We start from the raw sequence: 21,773 nt of genomic DNA, 5'->3' as shown, positions 1-21,773 counted from the left end.
GAGGACTCCAGCCAATTTCCCCATGGCTAGGATATTCCAAATAAGAATAGAGATCTATGCCCAGCAGTGACACTTAGGAATCATCTAGTCTTAATATCAAAAATTACACAATGGTAGGTCAAATAGGAATCATAGTTGGGTATTTAGTTTATTTACATTTGTTGTTTGTCTTCCATGATACCTGATTAATTTAACATTAACATTAACATTAACATTAACATTAACATTAACATTAACATTAACATTAACATTAACATTAACATTAGCACTCAGAAATACTGACCTTAAATTGCAGGGAACTCAACCCCCCCCCCAATTTTCCCCATTTCCAATCTTGCCCCCATTCCCCATCCTCCTCCCAATGACCCCCCCCCCCAAAAGGAGAGAGAACACTCTCTCCAGAAGATATTTTTATTTTTGGGATGAGTAAACAGGAAAAAAGGCCATTTCTGATCTTTTTGCTTGGGAATCCACAATTTAAACTGACCTTATTGTACTTAGGTTTTGGGACAGCTCAAAGGAAGACTCTTCATGTAGAACTGACTCAAACAAAGCAACAATAGATTCTTTGAAAACCTTCTTGAAATCCTCCCCAATAAATAGATTAAATGTGGGAGAAAAGAAAATATTAAATGTGATAGTAATGGCTGTAATTATTAGAATTTGTTTTATGACTAATGTGTGAGTCTCATTGATAAGTAAACCCTGGTAAACATGGTAGGGCATCCAACAGACAAAAAAAGAACAAATAAAAGTCAACATAATTTTAAAAGGTTTGCTAGACTTAACTAGACCCCTCTGTCTCATCTTCTGGGCTATTCTACCATAACAGAATATAATGGTGAATAAAGGAAGAAGAAAACCAAGTGCAAGTCGGCTAATGAATAAGGCCAGGTTGACCTTTTTACGCAAAGCCTGGGTCTTTGGACTTTTCCAGTTGCTGGATAAAGCATAGTTGTTCTTGCAGGTCACTACTCCATTTGTGTCTTTTTGGGTTTCCCGTAGAACCAGATAGGGAATGCTGAGGAAAACAGCAAAAATCCAAATCCCCATGATAGTAATGGAAGCCCAATGGGTATTTCGGTGTTGTTGTGACCATACTGGATGAAATGTAAGAACATAGCGATCAAGACTGATTGCACATAGAATAAAAACAGAAGCAAACATTCCCAAGGAAAAGGTGCTATGGACAACTTTGCACATGACAATTCCAAAGCTCCAGTGAAATTCCTGAAGGTAGGAGATGAACTGGAAAGGCATAATCAATGAAGAAATGAGGTATGAGAGAATGAGATTTAAAAATAAGAGAGTATTGACTGTCTTTTTCATCTTGAATCTTAGCACCCATAGATAAAGGCCATTGGCTATGATACCAACAGTGAATGAGATGGAGAAGAAAAGGATAATCACCAAGTTAGTTACTAAGGAAGGAGCAGAGAAACTAAAGTTTCTTCTTTGTGAAGTCAAGTTGATCAAGTAATCAGTAGTTTTATTCAGATCCATAACTTCCTGTGGCACTGTGGATACCTAGGGTGAAAGAGGAAGAAAATGAGGAAAAGAAAAATCAAATTGAGAGTTTTTTTTCCTCTTCTCATAAATCAATATTGCTGAGAATGGGCAAATTAGTCAATAAGCATTTATAATGCTTATTGTTAATAAACACTTACTATGTACCAGATACTTTGTTAAGCACTGAGGATAAAAATATATCACTTTATGCATTTTATAACCATTAAAATTCCCATACTTCTCATGGATGCTGTGTGTATGCCTTTGATTTATGGGGAGAATATTTTGTAACTATTGTTCTTACTATGCCTTTGCTAAGAGCTTCATTCTCTTCTCTAGAGTCATTGAAGTCCAGTGGCAGGACAGAATCAAGATGACTGATGATGATCCAGTATATGATGGGTCACCTTTTTAAATTATAAGTTTTTCTCAGGTCTCAGTTTATTTGAGGAAAGACCCATTCAATGACTTAGGGGTAGGTAAAAATTGAGACAAAAAATGACCAAATTTACCATCACAGAAGTATCAGTTTCTGTCCAGAATAGAATACAATTGCTATTTACTCTTCTACTAAGACATCAAAACGTAAACGAATAGGCACCTGACACTTGGACTGAGAACTATTATTGGTCATTCAATGAAAGAGGGATTTGGGTTTAATGGCTAGTCAAGTAGTTCTATTTGAAATACATGGGCTTTTTTAAAAGTTTTTTTTTCAGAGCTACATTTCAAGAAATTATAAAAGAAAAATGAATAGGACAAAAAATAAATTGTCCTGGCTTTTTGAAAAAAAAATAAAGAATTAAAAAATTCTTAGACCCAAACCGCAAAATATCTTACAAAGTATATGTAACTAAGATAATATTTCTATGGACTGAGTACCCACATGTAAGGATATGGCACCCCAAATTGAGAGAGGGATCATAGCTGGCAAGGGAAGAAGAAGGAGAAAGAAGAGGAAGAGAAAAGAGGAAGAGAAAAAAGGAGAAGAAATAATAATATTAGCAGTATTCTCCAATTTCTGCTTTAATTGCCAGGTTGGTTCCCTAAGGAAAGCTACTATGTTCTCTCAAAGACTGTACTTCTCCTACAATAGGTCTTAAGTGTCAAATACCTTAGATGGGGGGGTAATGATGTAGAGAATTATGAATGTAGCTTTAATGATGTTACAATCTTGTTAATTGTGGAAGACTGTTTGCCCCTGAGATGTAAACTGATCTTAATGGCTGATTGCAACCTGTCACCCCTTGACCCTGTTGTTTGTATCTTCCCCATTTTCCCTTTCACTTAACCTTGACCTAGATGCTGATGCGACAGAAAATAATATATTCAACTTGGGGGTCCAGCACCTTGGGACAGAAAGAACCTGTCTGTAATTTGCCTTTGGAAGATAGCTGGGCCAAAGTGTAAGACCACTCCCCAAGCACCATAGAAGGGTATTTAACAGGAAACGCTGCCCCTTCAACTTTCATGCTTCTTCCAATCTCCCATCCAGAAGGATGGGACTTTCTATTGTTCTTCCTTAATCCACGTGGAGCACCCAGACCTCACCAAGTGACCTGGTTAAACCAAGCCCCCCCCCCCCTTTTTTTTAGGTTTTTGCAAGGTAAACGGGGTTAAGTGGCTTGCTCAAGGCCACAGCGCTGGGTAATTATTAAGTGTCTGAGACTGCATTTGAACACAGGTACTCCTGACTTCAGGGGCTGGTGCTTTATCCACTGCGCCCCAAACCAAACCCCATGGCTGCCTGACATTTCTCTCTCTCTCTCTCTCTCTCTCTCTCTCTCTCTCTCTCTCTCTCTCTCTTCACTTTCTTATTGCTTTTTTAAACTCATTTTTTACTAATTTACTGATTTTATTAATTTACTAATTTTGACCAATGTAACAATATTTTGCCATAATAAAATCCTGAGCAACATCCCAGAGAGCTGCAAATTCCTCGCCTATTCATTGGCCTTAAATCTGTTTTCAATCTCTAAAATTTTTTTTCTTTAGATTTTTACAAGGCAATGGGGTTAAGTGGCTTGCCCAAGGCCACACAGCTAGGTAATTATTAAGTGCCTGAGGTCGGATTTGAACACAGGTACTCCTGACTCCAAGGCCAGTGCTCTATCCACTGTGTCACCTAGCCACTCATCAATCTCTAAATCTTTAATAATCAGCAACACCTTGACAGTCATTCAATAGTCTCAATTACTTTTTATAACAAAGCTATTTGCTTAGATAATATGGTAGAAAAAAATGTTCTCCTAAAAATGTGCTTCACTCCATTCCACAAATAGACACAGCATCTGTGGAAGGAGTAAACTTAAATTTAGACCATAATAGTAGTGAAGCACATATGTAAGAAGAAATGGTTTAACTCACTGTTTTGGAAGGCTTTCTCTCTGTGCAGAGACCTCAAGTAGAACCCTTTGTTGTTTGCTCTTCGATCTCAAAGAGGACCAGTGACAACACTGAGTAGGACTATAACTGAGTGAAGCCTCCCTCGTGGTTTAAATGAGTCTTCCTTTTTCCCAAAGTCAGAAAGAGTTGCAAAGTTTCCACTTCCCCAAGGTCAGATTATACAACACTGTGCAGATTGATCCCATATATGGGAGGATTCAGAATTATTTCTCTGATAGGGTAAGATTGAATCTGAATAAATATGCAATTAGGTCTTGAAAATGCTTTGTGCTGACTGGTTAGATACTTGAGGAAAGATTGTGAGCCGGGCTATCTAGTCAATAGACGTCAGGCCAGGGGGTTGGGACTGCATTATTGACTAAGATAAAAGGGGCTTGCATGCCTTGCAGTTTGCGTTCTTCCTTGAATTGTAATTCTTGTCTTGGAGTTTGTGCCCTCTTCTTGAAGAGCAAATAAGCTCCTTCCCCACCCCCCACCCCTCACATCTGGGTCTTCTGATTATTCTGTTTAAAGAGAACTAATGCTGTAACACATGGTTCTGATCCCACACATCATGAAGGTGAAATGAAATTGGATCAAAGTAAGAAAGAGCTATACAAAATCATTAGCCTTACTCTCTCCTCCAGAGTCATTGAAATCCAATGCCAAAGTCAAGATGAAAAGCAATGACCTTAGATAAAAGGTAGGCTCAGAGGGGAAGACACTAACAACCGGGATCCTGGGAAAGAAATAAATGATAATATTATATCAAAAATACAAATAATAATAATAACAATAATAACACAATATTGAGAGGTTATTGCAGTATGATTGGCTAAAATTCACTGCATTGTGACCAGAATAATTTGAGCAATAGAAAAACAAAATTCTGAATTACTGTCTGACTGAGGGAATACATTCTAGGAACCTCTTATAGAGGAAAGGAAAGAAACATGACAATTGAAGGACCTGAAAGAGAAGCTAGTTTTCTTAGTATTTGGGCTGTTTTTGTTTTTATTTTTATTTAAGGCAATGAGGTTAAGTGGCTTGCCCAAGGTCACATAGCTAGGTAATTATTAAGTGTCTGAGGCTGGATTTGAACTCAGGTCTTCCTGACTCCAGGGCAGGTGCTCTATCCACTGTGTCACCCAGCTGCCCCCATATTTGGGAAGTTTTAATGAGTTCTGGGTCATTATTTAGGAGAACTAAAGATTCATTATGTACTGGCATCAATCAAGATAACTTTGCTTCTTGATAATCATGCAATGTCTACTTTAAGAACTGATTTACATTCTATTAAACTAATATAATGTTACATATATTACAATCACATTAATATGAATAACAAGTAAATGTTGCTAAAATATTGCTTTTGTGAGCTGATATAAGAATAGGATAAGTTCTTTTACTGAGCATAAAATTATTAAATTTTTATTCTATATAACTGCATTTTGATTCTTTGACATATATAAATTTCTTTCTTAACAAGAATATTTAATTAACTTGATTCCATTTGATGGTTGATCATGCTAATTAAAAGGAAGTTTGTTGTAGTATCATAAATGGCAATCCGTGGCTAAACTGAAAATATAGTAAGATATATATATATATATATATATATATATATATATGTATATATATTATCCTTGAGCCAAAAAACCATATATTTATATTTTGATCACCCTGATTAAAGTAGATATGAATGATGTTTTTTCACTGAGCAGAAACATTCTCAGGTTGCATAGAGCAAAAACAAATATGTAACCTGTCCATAATCACACTGCTAGTAAGTAGAAGTGTTTGAATTTGAATTCAGGTATCTTTACTCCAAATCCATTATTTTGTCCAGAGTAAATATAGTGATTTTGATATTAATATGACAGTAATAAAGTATAGGATGTCCCAAAAATCTTAATGCAGTTCCAGGGTCTAATAGCTTGAAATCACAATAAGACAATTTTAGATCACCCTGTATTTAATTATATACTCAACAAATATGCACTTATATTCCATGTATTTAGAAAATATATTATTGTATTCCAAAAGAGTATTCATGTTAGAATTGGGTTAAGATAGTTTATGCTATGAGTGAAGACTTTGTATATATATATTTACATATATATTCATGCAATGACAAAGTATTTATTTGCAGTCTATTTCAATGCACTATTTTATCAACTGTGAAATTAATAATAATAATAATAATAATAATAATAATAATACCTAACTTTTACATGGTACTTAATTTGTTCCAAATACTGTGCTAAGTGCTTTATAATTATTATCTCATTTGGTCCTCATAACAATCCTAGGAGATGGGCATTATTATTATCCTCAGAAAATAAATAAAGAATAACCTCATTTTAAAGAATGAGTGGATCAAACAACAAATTACAGAAAGAATTAATTATTTTATCCTAGATAATGACAATAATGAAATAACACCCCAAAAGCTATGGGATACACTCAAGGCGATTGTCAGGGGATATATTATATCTTTAAATGAATTCAGTTTTAAATGAATTCAATTCAATTCAATTCAAATCCTTCAATTATATCTTTATATAAATAAGCTAGAGAAAGAAGAAATCAATGAATTAAATATATAACTAAAAAAATTAGAGAAAGAACAAATTAACCCCCCCGGTTAAATACCAAATTAGAAATTCTAAAAATTAAAGGAGAAATTAATAAAATTAAAAGCAAGAAAACTATTGAACTAATAAATCAAATCAAGAGCTGGTTTTATGAAAAAACCAATAAAATTGATAAATCTCTGATCAATTTGATTAAAAAAAGAAAGGAGAAAACAAAATTGCTAGTATCATAAATGAAAAAGGTGAACTCACCACCAATGAGGAAGAAATTAAAGTAATTATTCAGAATTATTTTGCCCAACTCTATGCCAATAAATTTGCCAATCTAAGTGAAATGGACAAATATTTACAAAAATATAAGTTGCCCAGATTAAGTGAAGAGGAAATTAAAAATCTAAACAACCCTATCTCAGAAAAAGAAATTCAACAAGCTGTTATTGAACTCCCTAAGAAAACATCTCCAGAGCCAGATGGATTCAGATTCACAAGTGAATTCTATCAAACATTTAAGGAGCAATTGGTTCCAATTCTGTATAAACTCTTTGGAAAAAGACGGAACTCTGCCCAACTCTTTGTATGACACCAATATGGTGCTGATACCTAAACCAGGAAGAGTTAAAACAGAGAAAGAAAATTATAGACCTATCTCCCTCATGAATATAGATGCAAAAATCTTAAATAAAATCTTAGCAAAACCACTACAACAAGTTATCACTACAATAATACATTATGACCAAGTAGGATTTATCCCAGGAATGCAGGGTTGGTTCAATATTAGGAAAATTGTCAGTATAATTATGTTTTTTGTTTTTTGTTTTTAGGTTTTTTTGCAAGGCAAATGGGGTTAAGTGGCTTGCCCAAGGCCACACAGGTAGGTAATTATTAAGTGTCTGAGGCTGGATTTGAACCCAGGTACTCCTGACTCCAGGGCCGGTGCTCTATCCACTGCGCCACCTAGCTGCCCCTGATATAATTAATTATATCAATAACAAACTTATCGGAAATCATATGATTATATCAGTAGATGCTGAAAAAACTTTTTGACAAAATATAGCACCCATTCCTACTAAAAACACTAGTGAGCATAGGAATAAATGGATTGTTCCTTAGAATGATAAACAGTATCTATTTGAAATCATCAACAAGCATTATATGCAATGGAGATAGGCTTGAGGCATTACCAATAAGATCAAGGGTGAAACAAGGATGCCCACTATCACCACCACTACTATTCAATATCGTATTAGAAATGTTAGCTTCAGGGGCAGCTAGGTGGCGCAGTGGATAGAGCACCGGCCCTAGAGTCAGGAGTACCTGGGTTCAAATCCAGCCTCAGACACTTAATAATTACCTAGCTGTGTGGCCTTGGGCAAGCCACTTAACCCCATTGCCTTGCAAAAACTTAAAAAAAAAATAGAACTGTTAGCTTCAGCAATAAGAAAAGAAAAAGAAATTGAAGGAATTAGAATAGGGAAGGAAGAGACAAAGCTCTCACTCTTTGCAGATGACATGATGGTATACCTACAGAATCCCAAAAAATCATCTGAAAAACTAGTAGGGGGCAGCTAGGTGGCACAGTGGATAGAGCACTGGCCCTGGAGTCAGGAGTACATGAGTTCAAATCTGACCTCAGACACATAATAATTACCTAGCTGTGTGTCCTTGGGCAAGCCACTTAACCCCATTTTCTTGCAAAAATCTAAAACAACAAAAAACTGCTAGAAATAATTGCAACTTCAGCAAAGTCACAGGATATAAAATAAACTTTCATAAATCCTCAACATTTTTATATATGACTAGCAAGATGCAGCAGAAAGAGCTAGAAAGAGAAATCCCATTCAAAGTAACCTCAGACAATATAAAATGCCTGGGAGTCTACTTGTCAAGGCAGACTCAGAAACTTTTTGAAAAACAATTACCAACACTTCTCACACAAATAATACCAGACACATAACTAGGCAAATATCAACTGTTCATGGATAGGCTGAACAAATATAATAAAAATGACAATTCTACCAAAATTAAACTACTTGTTTAGTACCCTACCAATCAAAATTCCAAAAATTTACTTCAATGAGTTAGAAAAAATTGTAAGTAAATTCATATGGAGGAATAAAAAGTCGAGAATCTTCAGGGATTTAATGAAAAAAAATGTAAAAAAGTGGTTTAGCCCTACCAGATCTAAAATTGTATTATAAAGCATCAGTCATCAAAACTGTCTGATATTGGCTAAGAAATAGAGTGGTGGATCAATGAAATAGACCAGGTGCAGTATCAGGAAATGATTATAGTAATCTGATGTTTGATAAACCCAAAGAGTCCAGCTATTGAGATAAAAACTCTCTCTTCAATAAAAACTGTTGGGAAAACTGAAAGTTAGTATGGCAGAACCTTGGATTAGACCAACCCCTCATACCCAATACCAAGATAAGATCAAAATGGATACGGGATCTAGACATAAAAAATAATATTATAAGCAAACTAGGAGATCAAGGAATAGTTTACCTGTTAGACCTATGGAAAGGGAAGCAATTTATGACCAAGGAAGAGATGGAGAACATCATTAAAAACAAACTAGATAATTTTGATTACATTAAATTAAAAGTTTTGCACAGACAAAAACCACTGTAACATAGATCAAAAGAAATGTAGTAAATTGGGAAACAATTTTTACGACTAGTGTTTCTGACAAAAGGCTCATCTCTAAAATATACAGAGAACTGAGTCAAATATTTTTTTAAAAGACAAACCATTCCCCAATATATAAATATTCAAAGGATATGCAAAGGCAATTTATAAATGAGGAAATCAAAGCAATCTATAATCATATGAAAAATTTCTCTAAATCACTAATTATTAGCGAAATGCAAATTAAAACATCTCTGAGGTACCACCTCATACCTTTCAGATTGGCCAATATGAATATAAAGGACAATGATCAATGTTGGAAGGGATGTGGAAAATCTGGGACACTAATACTTTGTTGGTGGAGCTGTGAACTGATCCAACCTTTCTGGAGAGCAAGTTGGAATTATGCCCAAAGGGCAATAAAAATGTGCATGCCCTTTGATACAGCAATACCACTGCTGGGTTTATACCCTAAAGAGATTATGAAAAAGGGTAAAAACATCACCTGTACAAAAATGTTCATAGTAGCTCTCTTTGTGGTGGCAAAGAAATGGAAACTGAGGGAAAGTCCATCAATTGGGGAATGGCTTAACAAACTGTGGTATATATATTCAGTGATGGAATACTATTGTTCTATTAGAAATCAGGAGGAATGGGAATTCAGGGAAGCCTGCAAGGATTTGCATGAACTGATGGTGAGTGAGGTGAACAGAACCAGAAGAATATTATACACCATGACAACAATATGGGAGTGATGATCAACCTTAATGGACTTGCTCATACCAACAGGGCAAGCAAGCAGGCACAGTGTTGGGGTGTCTGTGATGGAGAATGCTATCTGTATCCTGAGAAAGAATTGTGGACTATTACCTTTAATTTTAAAAAAATTGTTGTTCTTACTATATAATTCTGCTATATCTCATATTATATGTTTCTTTCTTAAGAATATGATTTCTTGGGGGGCGGCTAGGTGGCGGAGTAGATAAAGCACCGGCCCTGGAGTCAGGAGTACCTGGGTTCAAATGTGGTCTCAGACACTTAATAATTACCTAGCTGTGTGGCCTTGGGCAAGCCATTTAACCCCGTTTGCCTTGCAAAAACCTAAAAAAAAAAAAAGAATATGATTTCTCTCTTACTACATTCAACTGAGATCTTTGTATATACCATGGAAACAATGTAAAGACTAACAGGCTGCCTTCTGTAGGGTGTGGGGGAGGGAAGCAAGAATGGGGGAAAAATTGTAAAACTCAAAATAAATAAAACCTTTCTAAAATTAAAAAAATAAAATAAAGAAACAATAAATAAATATAATTGTTTAAATAATAAGTTTTCAGATGAGAAAACTGAGGCAACAGAGGTTAAATGATGTAACTAGTCAGTATCTTAGGCCAAATTTGAAGTGACTATGAAAAAAGAACTAGATAAATCACTGTTTAATTTGATTTTTAAAAACTAAAGAGGGAAACCAAATTGCTAGTCTCAAAAATGAAAAAGGTGAAGGAATCACCAATAAAACTGAAATTAAAGCAATTTGCTAATATAGATTTTGCCCAGTTGTATGTTGGTAAAACTGACAAATGAATGGATGAATTTTTACAAAAATAAAATTGCCCAGATTAACAGAGCAATAGAATATTTAAATAACATTATCTTAGAAAACAAAATTAAGCAAGTCATCATTGAGCTCCCTTAAAAAAGTCCAGAATATTGTATAGAGCAATAGCAATATTATAACAGTGATCAGCTATGAAAGACTTAGCTACTTTGATCAAGACAATGATCCAAGTCAATTACAAAGGCCATAAGATCAAAGATTCTATCCACTTCCAGGGAGAGAACTGATGAACTTTCATAGCAGAGTGAAGCATAATTTTTTCTACTTTATTCTTATTGTTTTATTTTGCTTAGGTTTTCTTTCTAACATAGCTAATATAAAAAGGAGTGGTGGAGAGAATTTGAATTCAGTGTATGAAAGTGTGTTTACATTTTTTATGTGTATTAGAAAATATTTAATGAATAAATAAGAATAATTTCAAGAAAGTGAGTTATCTGCTTATTTTTCCTACCTTTTTTCCCCAAGAAAGAGGTATTAAAGAAGTAGTACTTTCAGTGAAAGAAGAACTGGGAGGAATGGATCCAGCCCTGAATGTAAAAATGGTAGGGGTATTTGGGGGAATTTCAAGTCAGTCAAATGACAAGCATTTATTGTCTGCCAAATGCTGAGAATACAAAGCAAGGCAAAAAAAAAAAATCAGAAATACTCGAAGAACTCACAGTATAATCAGGAAGACACCATGAAAACTATGTACAAAGATAGTACTGGAAAAATTGAAGATAATCAACAGCAGGAAGGCATTAGTATTGAGGATGAATCAAGAAACAAAGAATTCCAGGTATGGGGGAACAGTCAGAAAAAAATGCAGGTTCATAAAGGAGGTTAGTGTCACTCACTGAATTGCACACTTGTACATTGGAGGGAATAAGCCTAGAGGTTTAGACTTGGCAAGACAAAATAAAGAGGCAAGGGACATCGAGAGAGGAGACAATGTAGAGCTGACCAAGAAATCAAGATAAGGAAGAAGAGTGTAGCCAGTGCAGAGTAAACTTTATCAGGTGGTGATTGGTGAATTCTTTCAATTTCTATTTTATCTCTTGCTTTAAGGATATCTGGGTAGTTTTCCTTGACAATTTCTTTAAATATGATATCTAGCTCTTGATCATGGATTTCAGGTAATCCAATAATTCTTTTTTGTTTGTTTGTTTGTTTTATTTTATTGCTAGGCAATGGGGTTAAGTGGCTTGCCCAAGGCCACACAGCTAGGTAGTTATTAAGTGTCTGAGGCCAGATTTGAACTCAGGTACTCCTGACTCCAGGGCTGGTGCTCTATCCACTATGCCACCTAAACGCTCCTTAATCCAATAACTCTCAAACAATCTCTTCTTGAACAATTTTCCAGGTTGTTTTTCCTATGAGATAGTTTATATTTTCTTCTATTTTTTCATTCTTTTGACTTTGTTTTATTGCTTCCTGACATTTCATGGAGTCATTAGCTTCCATTTTATCAGTTATAATTTTTTAGGAATTATTTTCTTCAGTGAATTTTTGTATCTCTTTTTCCATTTGAACAGTTCTACTTTTAAATATGCAGTTTTCTTCAGATGTGTGTGTGTGTGTGTGTGTGTATGTTCCTCTTTTATCAAGCTTTTAATTATTTTTTCATAATTTTCTTCTTTGCTTTCATTTCTTTGCCTAATTTTTCCTTTACTACTCTTAGTTGATTTTGAAAATAATTTTTAGTTCTTCAGGAATTCTTGTTGAGTTTGTATACAATTCAGAGTTTTCTTATAGTTGTTTTACTTCATTGTCTTCTTCTGAGTATGTGTTTTGATCTTCCCTGATATTATAGTAGCTTTTTATGGTCAAGTTCTTTTGTTGTTGTTTGTTCTTTTTCCGCCCTGTTTCTTGGTTTTGCATTTTAATTAATGTTGGGCTCTCTTCCATATGAATGGTAGAGAGGCACACTGTTTTAAACTTCAGAATGTTTCATGCTACTATTTTCAGGGCTAGTTCTGGGGGTTTGAAAGTTTTTGGTGCTTCCAAGATGGTATGATCTGGGGAGAGGTGTGGTCACTGATCTTTTGGTCTGCACTTGGGTCCTTATCTAGGAATTGTCTCTGACCCCTTGGAATTCTAAATGATACTGCTCCTCAGAGTCCCTGATCCACTAGAAATGGTACTTGCCTCAGATCTCCACTCCGTTTACTAAAAATTCTCTCCCTTCACCTTGAACTGACAAAAAGAGTGGTACATAGACTCCCAGGTATATATATATATATATGTGTGTGTGTGTGTGTGTGTGTGTGTGTGTGTGTATGTGTATATATATATATATAAACCCCCAGGACTTTTACTCCCTCTTGACTGAAACAACTCCTCCATGCCCTTGAACTGTGACCCAGAAATGGGAATAGGAAGTGAAGTTGCCAAATAGTTTCTGGTTCTGGATGAGACAACTCACTTAAACATTTTTAAAAATTTATTTATTTATTTTGAATTTTACAATTCCCCCCCAATCTTGTTCCCCCCCCCCCCCCCGAAGGCAGTTTGTTAGTTTTTCCATTTTTTCCATGGTATACATTGATCTTTCACTTAGACTTTTTTTTTAGGTTTTTGCAAGGCAATGGGGTTAAGTGGCTTGCCCAAGAACACACAGCTAGGTAATTATTAAGTGTCTGAGACCGAATTTGAACCCAGGTGCTCCTGACTCCAGGGCTGGTGCTTTATCCACTGCGCCACCTAGCCACCTAGCTGCCCTCACTTAGACATTTTTAAGGAACCTTGGTTGGTTGTTGTCTTTTTTAAATGCTATGAAGCGAGCTATCCTATTTTAAGGTGAAGAGCAATTTAAAAAAATATTAAGTGCTGATAAAAAATGCTTTCTACATTGTCAACTCACCAATCTCAGTTCTAGGGCTTATACTGTCAAAAGGGCAAATTATATAGTGGGTGCTCTGGGTAGGTGGGTGGCAGATCTTGATGGTGGCAAAAATAGAATCTGGAAGTGGGCTTCCTCATCTGGCATTATTAAAGGAAGAATCATCAGAAAGAAAAGCAGAACACTAAGTTTCACATTGAGATTTAAAAGATGAGGTCAGTTTTAAAAAAGAAATAGGACTTTTCAAGTCTGGAAAGATGAAAGCTAACAGTAAATGTGCTTGGGTTTATAATCTCAAAAAGGGTGTTTTTAGAATCATGGCTTTGTTCACTAGTCTTGGAAGACTTGAATAGCTTTTACCTTTAGTTCCCTAACCTCTTACTTCAGAACCTTTGAAACATAATTTTAGAACAACAACAATAAAAAAATAGTACATTTCTGAGCATTCATCTAACTTGAACTGGCAGTCCTTATATTCACTCTACTCAATTCCTGGGCAGGACTCAGGTTAAATCTGTGTTAAATCCATCATTCTGATTTTTTTTCTCTAAGTAGGCATTCTCTCTAAACCAATGAAATCACAGGTACAGTGGTTTTTCTATTCTTCACCTCTCCATTGAAAATGAAAAACATACATTCAATAAAAGCAACAAATATTTATTATGTTTTGGTTATGTAAAAGTCAACTACTAGTAAGTGTTTATTTAGTGCCTGCTATATGAAAGCAAAAACCAACATGACATAGAGGCTAGTAAGTTGGAGCCAGACACACATGAGTTAAACCCTATGACCAGTTTACTAACTGTGTGTCTATGGACAATTCATTCAACTTCTTAGCCTGTCCTTCCCTGCTCCCAACTTCTTAAGTTATGGAGAAATTATTGATCAACATTCATGGTGAGAGTTTCTACTTGGTATAGCTTAAAATCAAAGGGCTCTCCTCTACCCCCCCAAACCTTCCCTTCATCCCTCTACCATGTACAAAGTCTTGTGCTAGATTAAAGGAATTGCATGACTCCAGCAATGAAGCTGTATGTCTTTAGCAACCAAAATAGGGTTTTTCTGTATGTGACCTGCAATTTCCAGTCCTTCACAAATTTTGTATATATATATACACAAATATACAAATATACTTATATATATGAATATATAAGTACCTACATCTTTATGTATATACATACACATATATATTTTATATATAAATTTTACTTGAGAAATATATACTTGAGAAATAATGTCAACTGTGTGTGTGTGTGTGTGTGTGTGTGTGTATGTATGTGTGGTTTTTTTTTTAAACTATAGTTCCTTGTCTTTATTTCACTAATGTTATACTGACTTGCCTCAATGTGGTGTAAAAGTAAGCCTGGGTTCTTGAAGATTATATTTTATAATTGTAAGGTCTGGCAAATTCTACTAAACTGGAAAGACTCTGTCAATGAACCACATGTCTGTTATCAGGAAATTATGTAAATATTCAGAGGGCAAATCCTCAAGTGATGAATTTTTTGGTCATACACCCCTTTAAACTTTATGCCAAGATGCAGGAAAACTCCTTTGGTGGAGTCAGTAGAGCCCCCTTGTCAGTGAAATTACAAATCCTCGAAGTTTTGACGTAAGTTCAGTGGATGAAAGAAACCTTTTCTTTCTAGTTCTTCCTAGTAGCCCCAATTGTCTTGCTAAGAACTGTGTCCTTTGAGTTAAGTTGCTGGATTGCTGCTGTATTTTTTAAAATGGGTTTCCTATTCTGCTTTGTACATTCCTTGAACAAAATCAGAGTACCAAAGAGTAGGAAGGGCCCTTTCAAATCATCTATTCCAGTCTCCTCATTTTATAGATGACGAAGTTAAAGCAGAAGTTATAGACAGCCCACCATTTTACTGCATATTAGAAGATTCAGAACTGAAATGCAGTTTGTGGATAAATATACAAATACCAAAAAGATCTGTGATTCCATCAGAAATTGTGGAGAATTCTCAGAGTAGAAATACTTTCTGGCAACACTGATCATAGCTAGTCTATGATTTAGAAGATAAGTCCTAAACTACAACTAATAAATGACAGATACCTTTATATACCCACATAACACAACCTAATAAAATGTTTTTAAAGGAATTTTAACCAGGAAGTTTTCTAATCATTATACATTTAGGTCAACCAAAAATTTATCAGATGCATAGGTAATTTCTTAGAAAAATCTATTCAAAGCTGTCAATATTAACAATGAATGGCTGAATTGTTAGGTATTAGACAACTCTCCTTAGATATAATTTCATCCTTTCATCTACAGACAATATAAAAGGAAATCACTTACCTAGAAAATATACAGACAACTAATGAAATAAGACTTCTATTCTTGTGTTGTGGCAAGAGCTGTTCAGTGTTCTGATTTCACTTTTTGGTCAGGTGGTTTCAAAGAAAGAACATGTGAAAATTGAGAATATTTTCCAGACTTTGATTCAGTAATAGTCTGAGGTAAAAAGAGTTTTGGGGCAGAAGTAAAATGTTCAAGTGGAGAGAACACTGGCTTGAAACGATGAGCTGATAAATACACACACACACACACACACACACACAAATACAGCTATGTTGTTTGTGGACATTCATTTAGGTGAAACTATGTCCTAAAGGCTGATCCTGGCTCTTTCACTTAACTACTTACTAACTGTGTGACTTTGGAAAAGTTAATTAATAAAGATATTTCTTCATCCAAGAAATGGAGATATGAATACCCTGCCTTCTTCAGAGGGTTGTTGGGTCTATAGAAATGAGATGATATGTATAGCAGAGTTTTGTTAATTACAAAGTACTCTACAAATATAAGGTCTTTATAATGGATAGATAGATAGAAAATGTGAAAAACCTTAGCAGATTCCACTCATCTATATTTCCTGATTTATGGGACTTCAGAAATAGGCAAGGGCTTAAAGTTTGTCTTTCTATGACTGAACTCATTATTACTGGAAATAGCTATATCATCTATGGAAATCTGAAAGTTCTATGTTAAAACATACTAAAACTTAAAAGGAATATGATACTAGTCTCTGGGAACAATGACTTGAGGCTACCTATAGTAACACCAGCTTACCCCAAACTCTTCCAGTGTTATTTCTAAATGAAGTTTCAGAGTAATTTGTATGCTCCTGGGCCCAGCTCTGGAAGAATGATAGGAACGAATGGATGAATTTTACTCATCCCAACCTAAATATTAAGCAAGGCTGAGGGAATTTTTCTTAAAGGGAAATAGGGATGAAGGAAATTGATCTGTTTTGGACAGTCATTTCTGTGAGCCTAAAGAACTGAAAACCTACTGATTGGTTCAAAGTCTATTTAAGCCAAGGTAGTTTCACAAGAGTGATAACAATGAAAATGGTGCCGGCAGATGGCAGCAGCATCTCTATGGAGAAGCAGCAGCAGTAGCAAGTGGAAGTAAATGCTCTGGAGACAGTGAGGAACAGAGTTGACTGAGCTGATAAAGCCATAAAATATCCTGGCTGGAATAGATTTCAAAAGACTTAGTTTCATAGCGAGAAATCATAGAAACTTAAAGGAATTGAGCTCCTCTTTTTTGCTTAAGGGATATTTTTCCATGTTATTTATCATTTTATTTTGCTTAGCCTTTTACTTTTAATTTGCCTTATTTGGTATAAAGTGTTATATCATTGGATTAGTTCTCTAAATCTAAGATATCAATAGTAGCATGAACCTTGATGGAACAGAGAAGGGACTCCAGGCTATATTTCATATATGAATATAGCTATAGCCCTTATCAAAGTTGCTCAAATGAAGTGAAGGCATGTATATACTTTAGGAGATTTTTTTACTTTTCTGTTCTTTTCTTCTTACAAGAACTTGGGAACTCACTGTCTAACCATCTAAGGCATTGTTAGTGGTACAAGTGTATAGTTCACAAGGTTTAGCAAATGAGCATCTTGGTCACAAAGAAAAGATTATTATGATGCATTTACTATGTTTGTTTTTTCAGATGAGTTTTGCTTAAAATTTTTAGTTACAAAGGAGAATTTGATGAGAGCATATGCTTCTGAAGTATTTGGAAGTCAGGAGGGAAAAGAAGGTTTGTTTATAAGTCTAAGAAAACAACTTGGGCTCATGCATCTACTCAGATTCAAATTCATAATGTCCTTTTTCTAATGATCTTTCTCCTCCAACCAAAATTCAACATATGAGATCAGAGTAAGAAAAAAGACATTTACTAAATCAAAATTCAAGTCAAATCTCTCTCTCCTCTCTTCCTTACAAACACAGACACAGACACAGATACAGACACAGACACATACGAGCTTCTCCTTTCCTTTCCTAAATGACTATATTCAAAACTTGTAGGGACTTGAGGTTGTAAGAGCACTCATTGTAAGCTTTTTTAGCTTACAGTGAAATAATAGAGGTTTTATGCATTTGCCTTTGGATAAACTCTGAAACCTCAATGCCTGAATGGAAGTATATCTCACCACAAGAATAATAAAATATAACAGATTTTGTTACTTTCTTTTGGGACTTAATGGGGAAAATTCTTCCTCCTATAATTTCTATTAGGAGCATTGGTACTACCTTAATCAGATACCATTTAGAATAAAAGACTTCAGCCATTGCTTTTTCTGAACCTAGAAGCCAGACTTGGCTGATGAGATAACTCTTCTACCATTAGAATTAATTCCAACTAGGTACATCTAAGGAGGAAATGACTTGTCATGCTAGCTCTAGTACAGACTAAGCTCAGATCTCCCCTTCTTCCTACTTCTCTCTCTCATAAGGAGTTCCCTTTCTCATTTCTTTTCTAAATTTCTGAGTATAAGAATCCTTTCCCCCAAGGGAACTATGGCAATTGGGAAAAGGAAGAAGACTCTGAGGATGTTAACCTTATTTTACAAAGATACTCCAGCATGTCCTTATCATTTCAGGAGAAATTGGTGGTTAATAACAATTTAGAAACCTGATAGTGAAATGTCTTCCAATTCTTTGCTAAGAGGTATTATACCATAAATGTTGATTAACTTTCAGAAGTGGCTATTGTTTTGCATTATTTTACCTAAATATACATCTTAGTTCCAAGAGGAGTAGGAGATGGGGATGAAGGTGGGAGTCATTGGGAAGTCAGAAATATATAAAAAAATCACATATCAGTAAAGCTTTAAAAAAAGAAATAAAAGATACTGGTGGTCCATGTGACAAATACCAGAAATCTGGGGAGTGTCATGCAAAACAAAATATTGAATTTCAAAGTTAGAAGGCTCCTTAGAGGCTGTCCCCTTTAACTTGTACCTGGACAAGAATTCCATTCTACAATTTTCCTGAAGAACTTTATTTTTTATTTTTTTTTCCTGAAGAACTTTAGTGAGGGAAGAGTCCAATCCTTCCTGAGGGAGCCTTTTGCACTTTTGGATAACTTTAATTATTAAGAATTATATCAGATTTAAATATTGGAATTATATTATATTAGATATTAGAATTATATCAGAATTAGATATTAAATCTAAAGTCATCTCTGCAACTTCCATTATTGCTACTAGTTTGGTCCTCTAAGGTCAAGAGTAAGTCTAAACTCTTTTCTATGTGACAATCATTTGAATATTTAAAAATGTCCCACCCCTATCTTCCTTCTCTCCATTTCCTTCAGCCAATCTACTTGAAGCATGAACTTGGGATTCCACCCCCCCACCCCGAAGATGCTATTCATCTTACAATGCTCTTCCTAGCATTAAAAGCTTTTAAATTCAGAAGGAAATAAGAAGAGGGGGAAAAGGAGGGTGCTGAGTAGAGGGTGAGGAAATAGGATAAGAGGATATATATATAGAAGGTTGTGTAGATTGGTGGGGAAGTGGGGTATAAAAGGGTGTGTGAGGGAGGAGTTTTTTGTAAGAGTGGTAAGTTAAGGAATGGGAGGGCAAAGTAGTGAGTAGAAATAAAGTAGAGGAGTGATGAAGGATTATTACTTTCAGGAAATGTTATAAAAAATGAAAGATACACATAAATCAAATCTAGAGATATCTATGACTATGAGATATATATATATAGGTATATATGTATACATTATATTTAGATGTATATATTATATATGTATATATATATACATACATATATATATATATATGAGCAAATATATCTATAGGTATGTGAGTATGTATCTGTGGAAGGAGGGAAAAAATAAACAGTGCACAGCAGAGAATAGAAGAAAACTTACAAAGAAGCAAAGATGGACAATTTTGGACACAGTGCTTAGTATTTATTATATAGACTTTCTTGAAATGGAAATTTGTTGTTTTATATTATGTTTTGTGGTACACATGACAATGTGTTTTTTTCTTATTTTGTATTTAAGTTTAAAAGAAGAACAAAAAACAAAAGCAATGCATTTCTTGAAGTGTGATGCCCAGGACTGACTTCAGTACTCCAGATCCACCAAGGAGTGTTCAATATCACTTCTTCAGTTCTCTATGTTTCTTTTAATATGGTTCAAGGTTGCTTTACTTTTCTTGGCAATTATATCACATTACTGACTCATATTGAGCTTAGTTTGCTAAAAATGGCCAGATCTTTTTCTTAATGTTGTTTAGCTACAACTCCCTCATCTTGTATTCGGGAAGCAAAAAAAAAATTGTAATGAAGTGTAAATCTTTATATTTATCCCCTTTTAAATTTCATCTGATTAGATTTAGCCTTGTGCTATAGTCTATTAACTGTTTTAATGCCTTTTCAATCATGGTTTTATCATTTAGCACGGTAGTTCTCTCTCTCATCTTTGTGTCATCTGCAAATTTGATATACATCCATCTAATTCATCATCTTCATCTAATTCACTAATAAAATGTTAAAAAGAACAGCACCAGGCCTTTTGAGCGTTTAGCTCTATTGAACACCTTTTGAGTCAATACCAAATCATAGTTGACTTTCCTTGGTTATTTGGTCACTCTTCCAGGTCTGAAACCAATTTATTTTATGATCATCCAGTCTACATCTCTTCATCTTTTGGGGCAAGTGGCTCAGTGAATTGATTTTTGGGCTTTGTGTCAGAAAGACCTGTCTTCAAATCTAGCCTCAGATACTTACTACCTGTGGTAACCTGACCAAGTCATTTAATCCTGTTTGCCTCAATTTCTTCTTTTAAAATGGATTGGGGAAAGAAATGAAAAGCCACTTCAGTCTCTTTGCCAAGAAAACCCCAAATGGAGTCATGAAAAGTAGAAAACAACTGAAAGGACTAAACAGCAGCATGAGTCAAAAAGAATAAGGTTTCTTCCCCCCCCAAAAGGCTACCTGAGATTCATGAGAATTTCTTAAATATGATTTTTATTATGTATGTGTATATATATATATATATATTTATGTTACTTTCCAAATGCTCTAATTAGAAACAACATAACATCTAGAAGTATCCCTAAGTAGAAACTCCATCAAAGGAGGAAACTAAATTGTCATGGGATTATTTTCTTTGCACATCAACCTGTGCATATGATCACTTACTCTGCACCATTTCTGCCTTTAATGTTTAGATCAGTATCTAATGATCACTGTAATGACAGTGATCAGAGTGACATAGGAAAAGTCTTCCAAAGGGCAGGCTTCAATAGGTGCTCACTGCTATCTTAGTTTCTCACCAGCCTCAAGGAGGCTGAAAACAAAACAAAAACCCAAATAAATAAAAAACACAGAGAATCTTAGTTTCTTGGCAAAACAAACTTTTAAATATCAGTAACAATTCTTTTAATCAATGCTAATAGTTGTTTCAATTCTAGAAAGCAATTCAGTCAACACTATCAAACTCCTACTGTTCCCTCTAGGAAGTGCTTATAGATTTTAGAGAGAGACCTTTATTCTTTACACTGAACATTAGATAGAGAAGTGACCCAATGTATTCTTAACTCCATGAGACCCTTCTGGTTATTTACTTCAGCTGAAAATCATGAGCCTTGGGTTTAGCCAGAGTGTTAAAATCTGAAGACTTTCTCAGATCTTCCAGTCAACAGAAATTAAATGTAGTTTGTAATTTATTTTAATTTATTTAATTTTTAAATTTTTTTTAATTTGCATTTTTAACAAAATGTGTGTGCTCTGATTTATTTAGAGTGTCAGAGTGGTATAGTGATTAGAGAGCTAGACTAGGAGTTGTGTTATCAAGGTCAAGACAACTTTCTAAATATAGTCTATATATATATGTATACATACATATATATATATATATATATATATATATATATATATACAC

The 21,773-nt window shown here is 34.6% G+C and overlaps 1 protein-coding gene across 2 annotated transcripts; it reads right to left on the bottom strand.

Moving 5' to 3' along the window:
- Positions 1-405: 405 nt before the first annotated feature.
- On the bottom strand, positions 406-4,614 carry GPR33 (G protein-coupled receptor 33). Of its 2 annotated transcripts, none has more exons than XM_074232048.1 (2): positions 4,530-4,614; positions 406-1,527 (listed from the first exon to the last, which is right to left on the bottom strand). In XM_074232048.1, the coding sequence occupies exons 1-2, from the start codon at positions 4,545-4,547 to the stop codon at positions 478-480; spliced, it is 1,068 nt and encodes a 355-aa protein (XP_074088149.1). In that variant the 5' UTR covers positions 4,548-4,614; the 3' UTR covers positions 406-477. The 2 variants fall into 2 exon arrangements, with proteins under 2 accessions (XP_074088149.1, XP_074088150.1); XM_074232049.1 differs by lacking the exon at positions 4,530-4,614 and adding an exon at positions 3,877-4,018.
- Between the last annotated feature and the right edge of the window lie 17,159 nt (positions 4,615-21,773).

The sequence above is a fragment of the Macrotis lagotis genome, chromosome 4 (assembly GCF_037893015.1).
Source record: "Macrotis lagotis isolate mMagLag1 chromosome 4, bilby.v1.9.chrom.fasta, whole genome shotgun sequence".
Lineage (NCBI taxonomy): Eukaryota > Metazoa > Chordata > Mammalia > Peramelemorphia > Peramelidae > Macrotis > Macrotis lagotis.
This window is presented reverse-complemented; position numbering and strand designations above follow the sequence as displayed.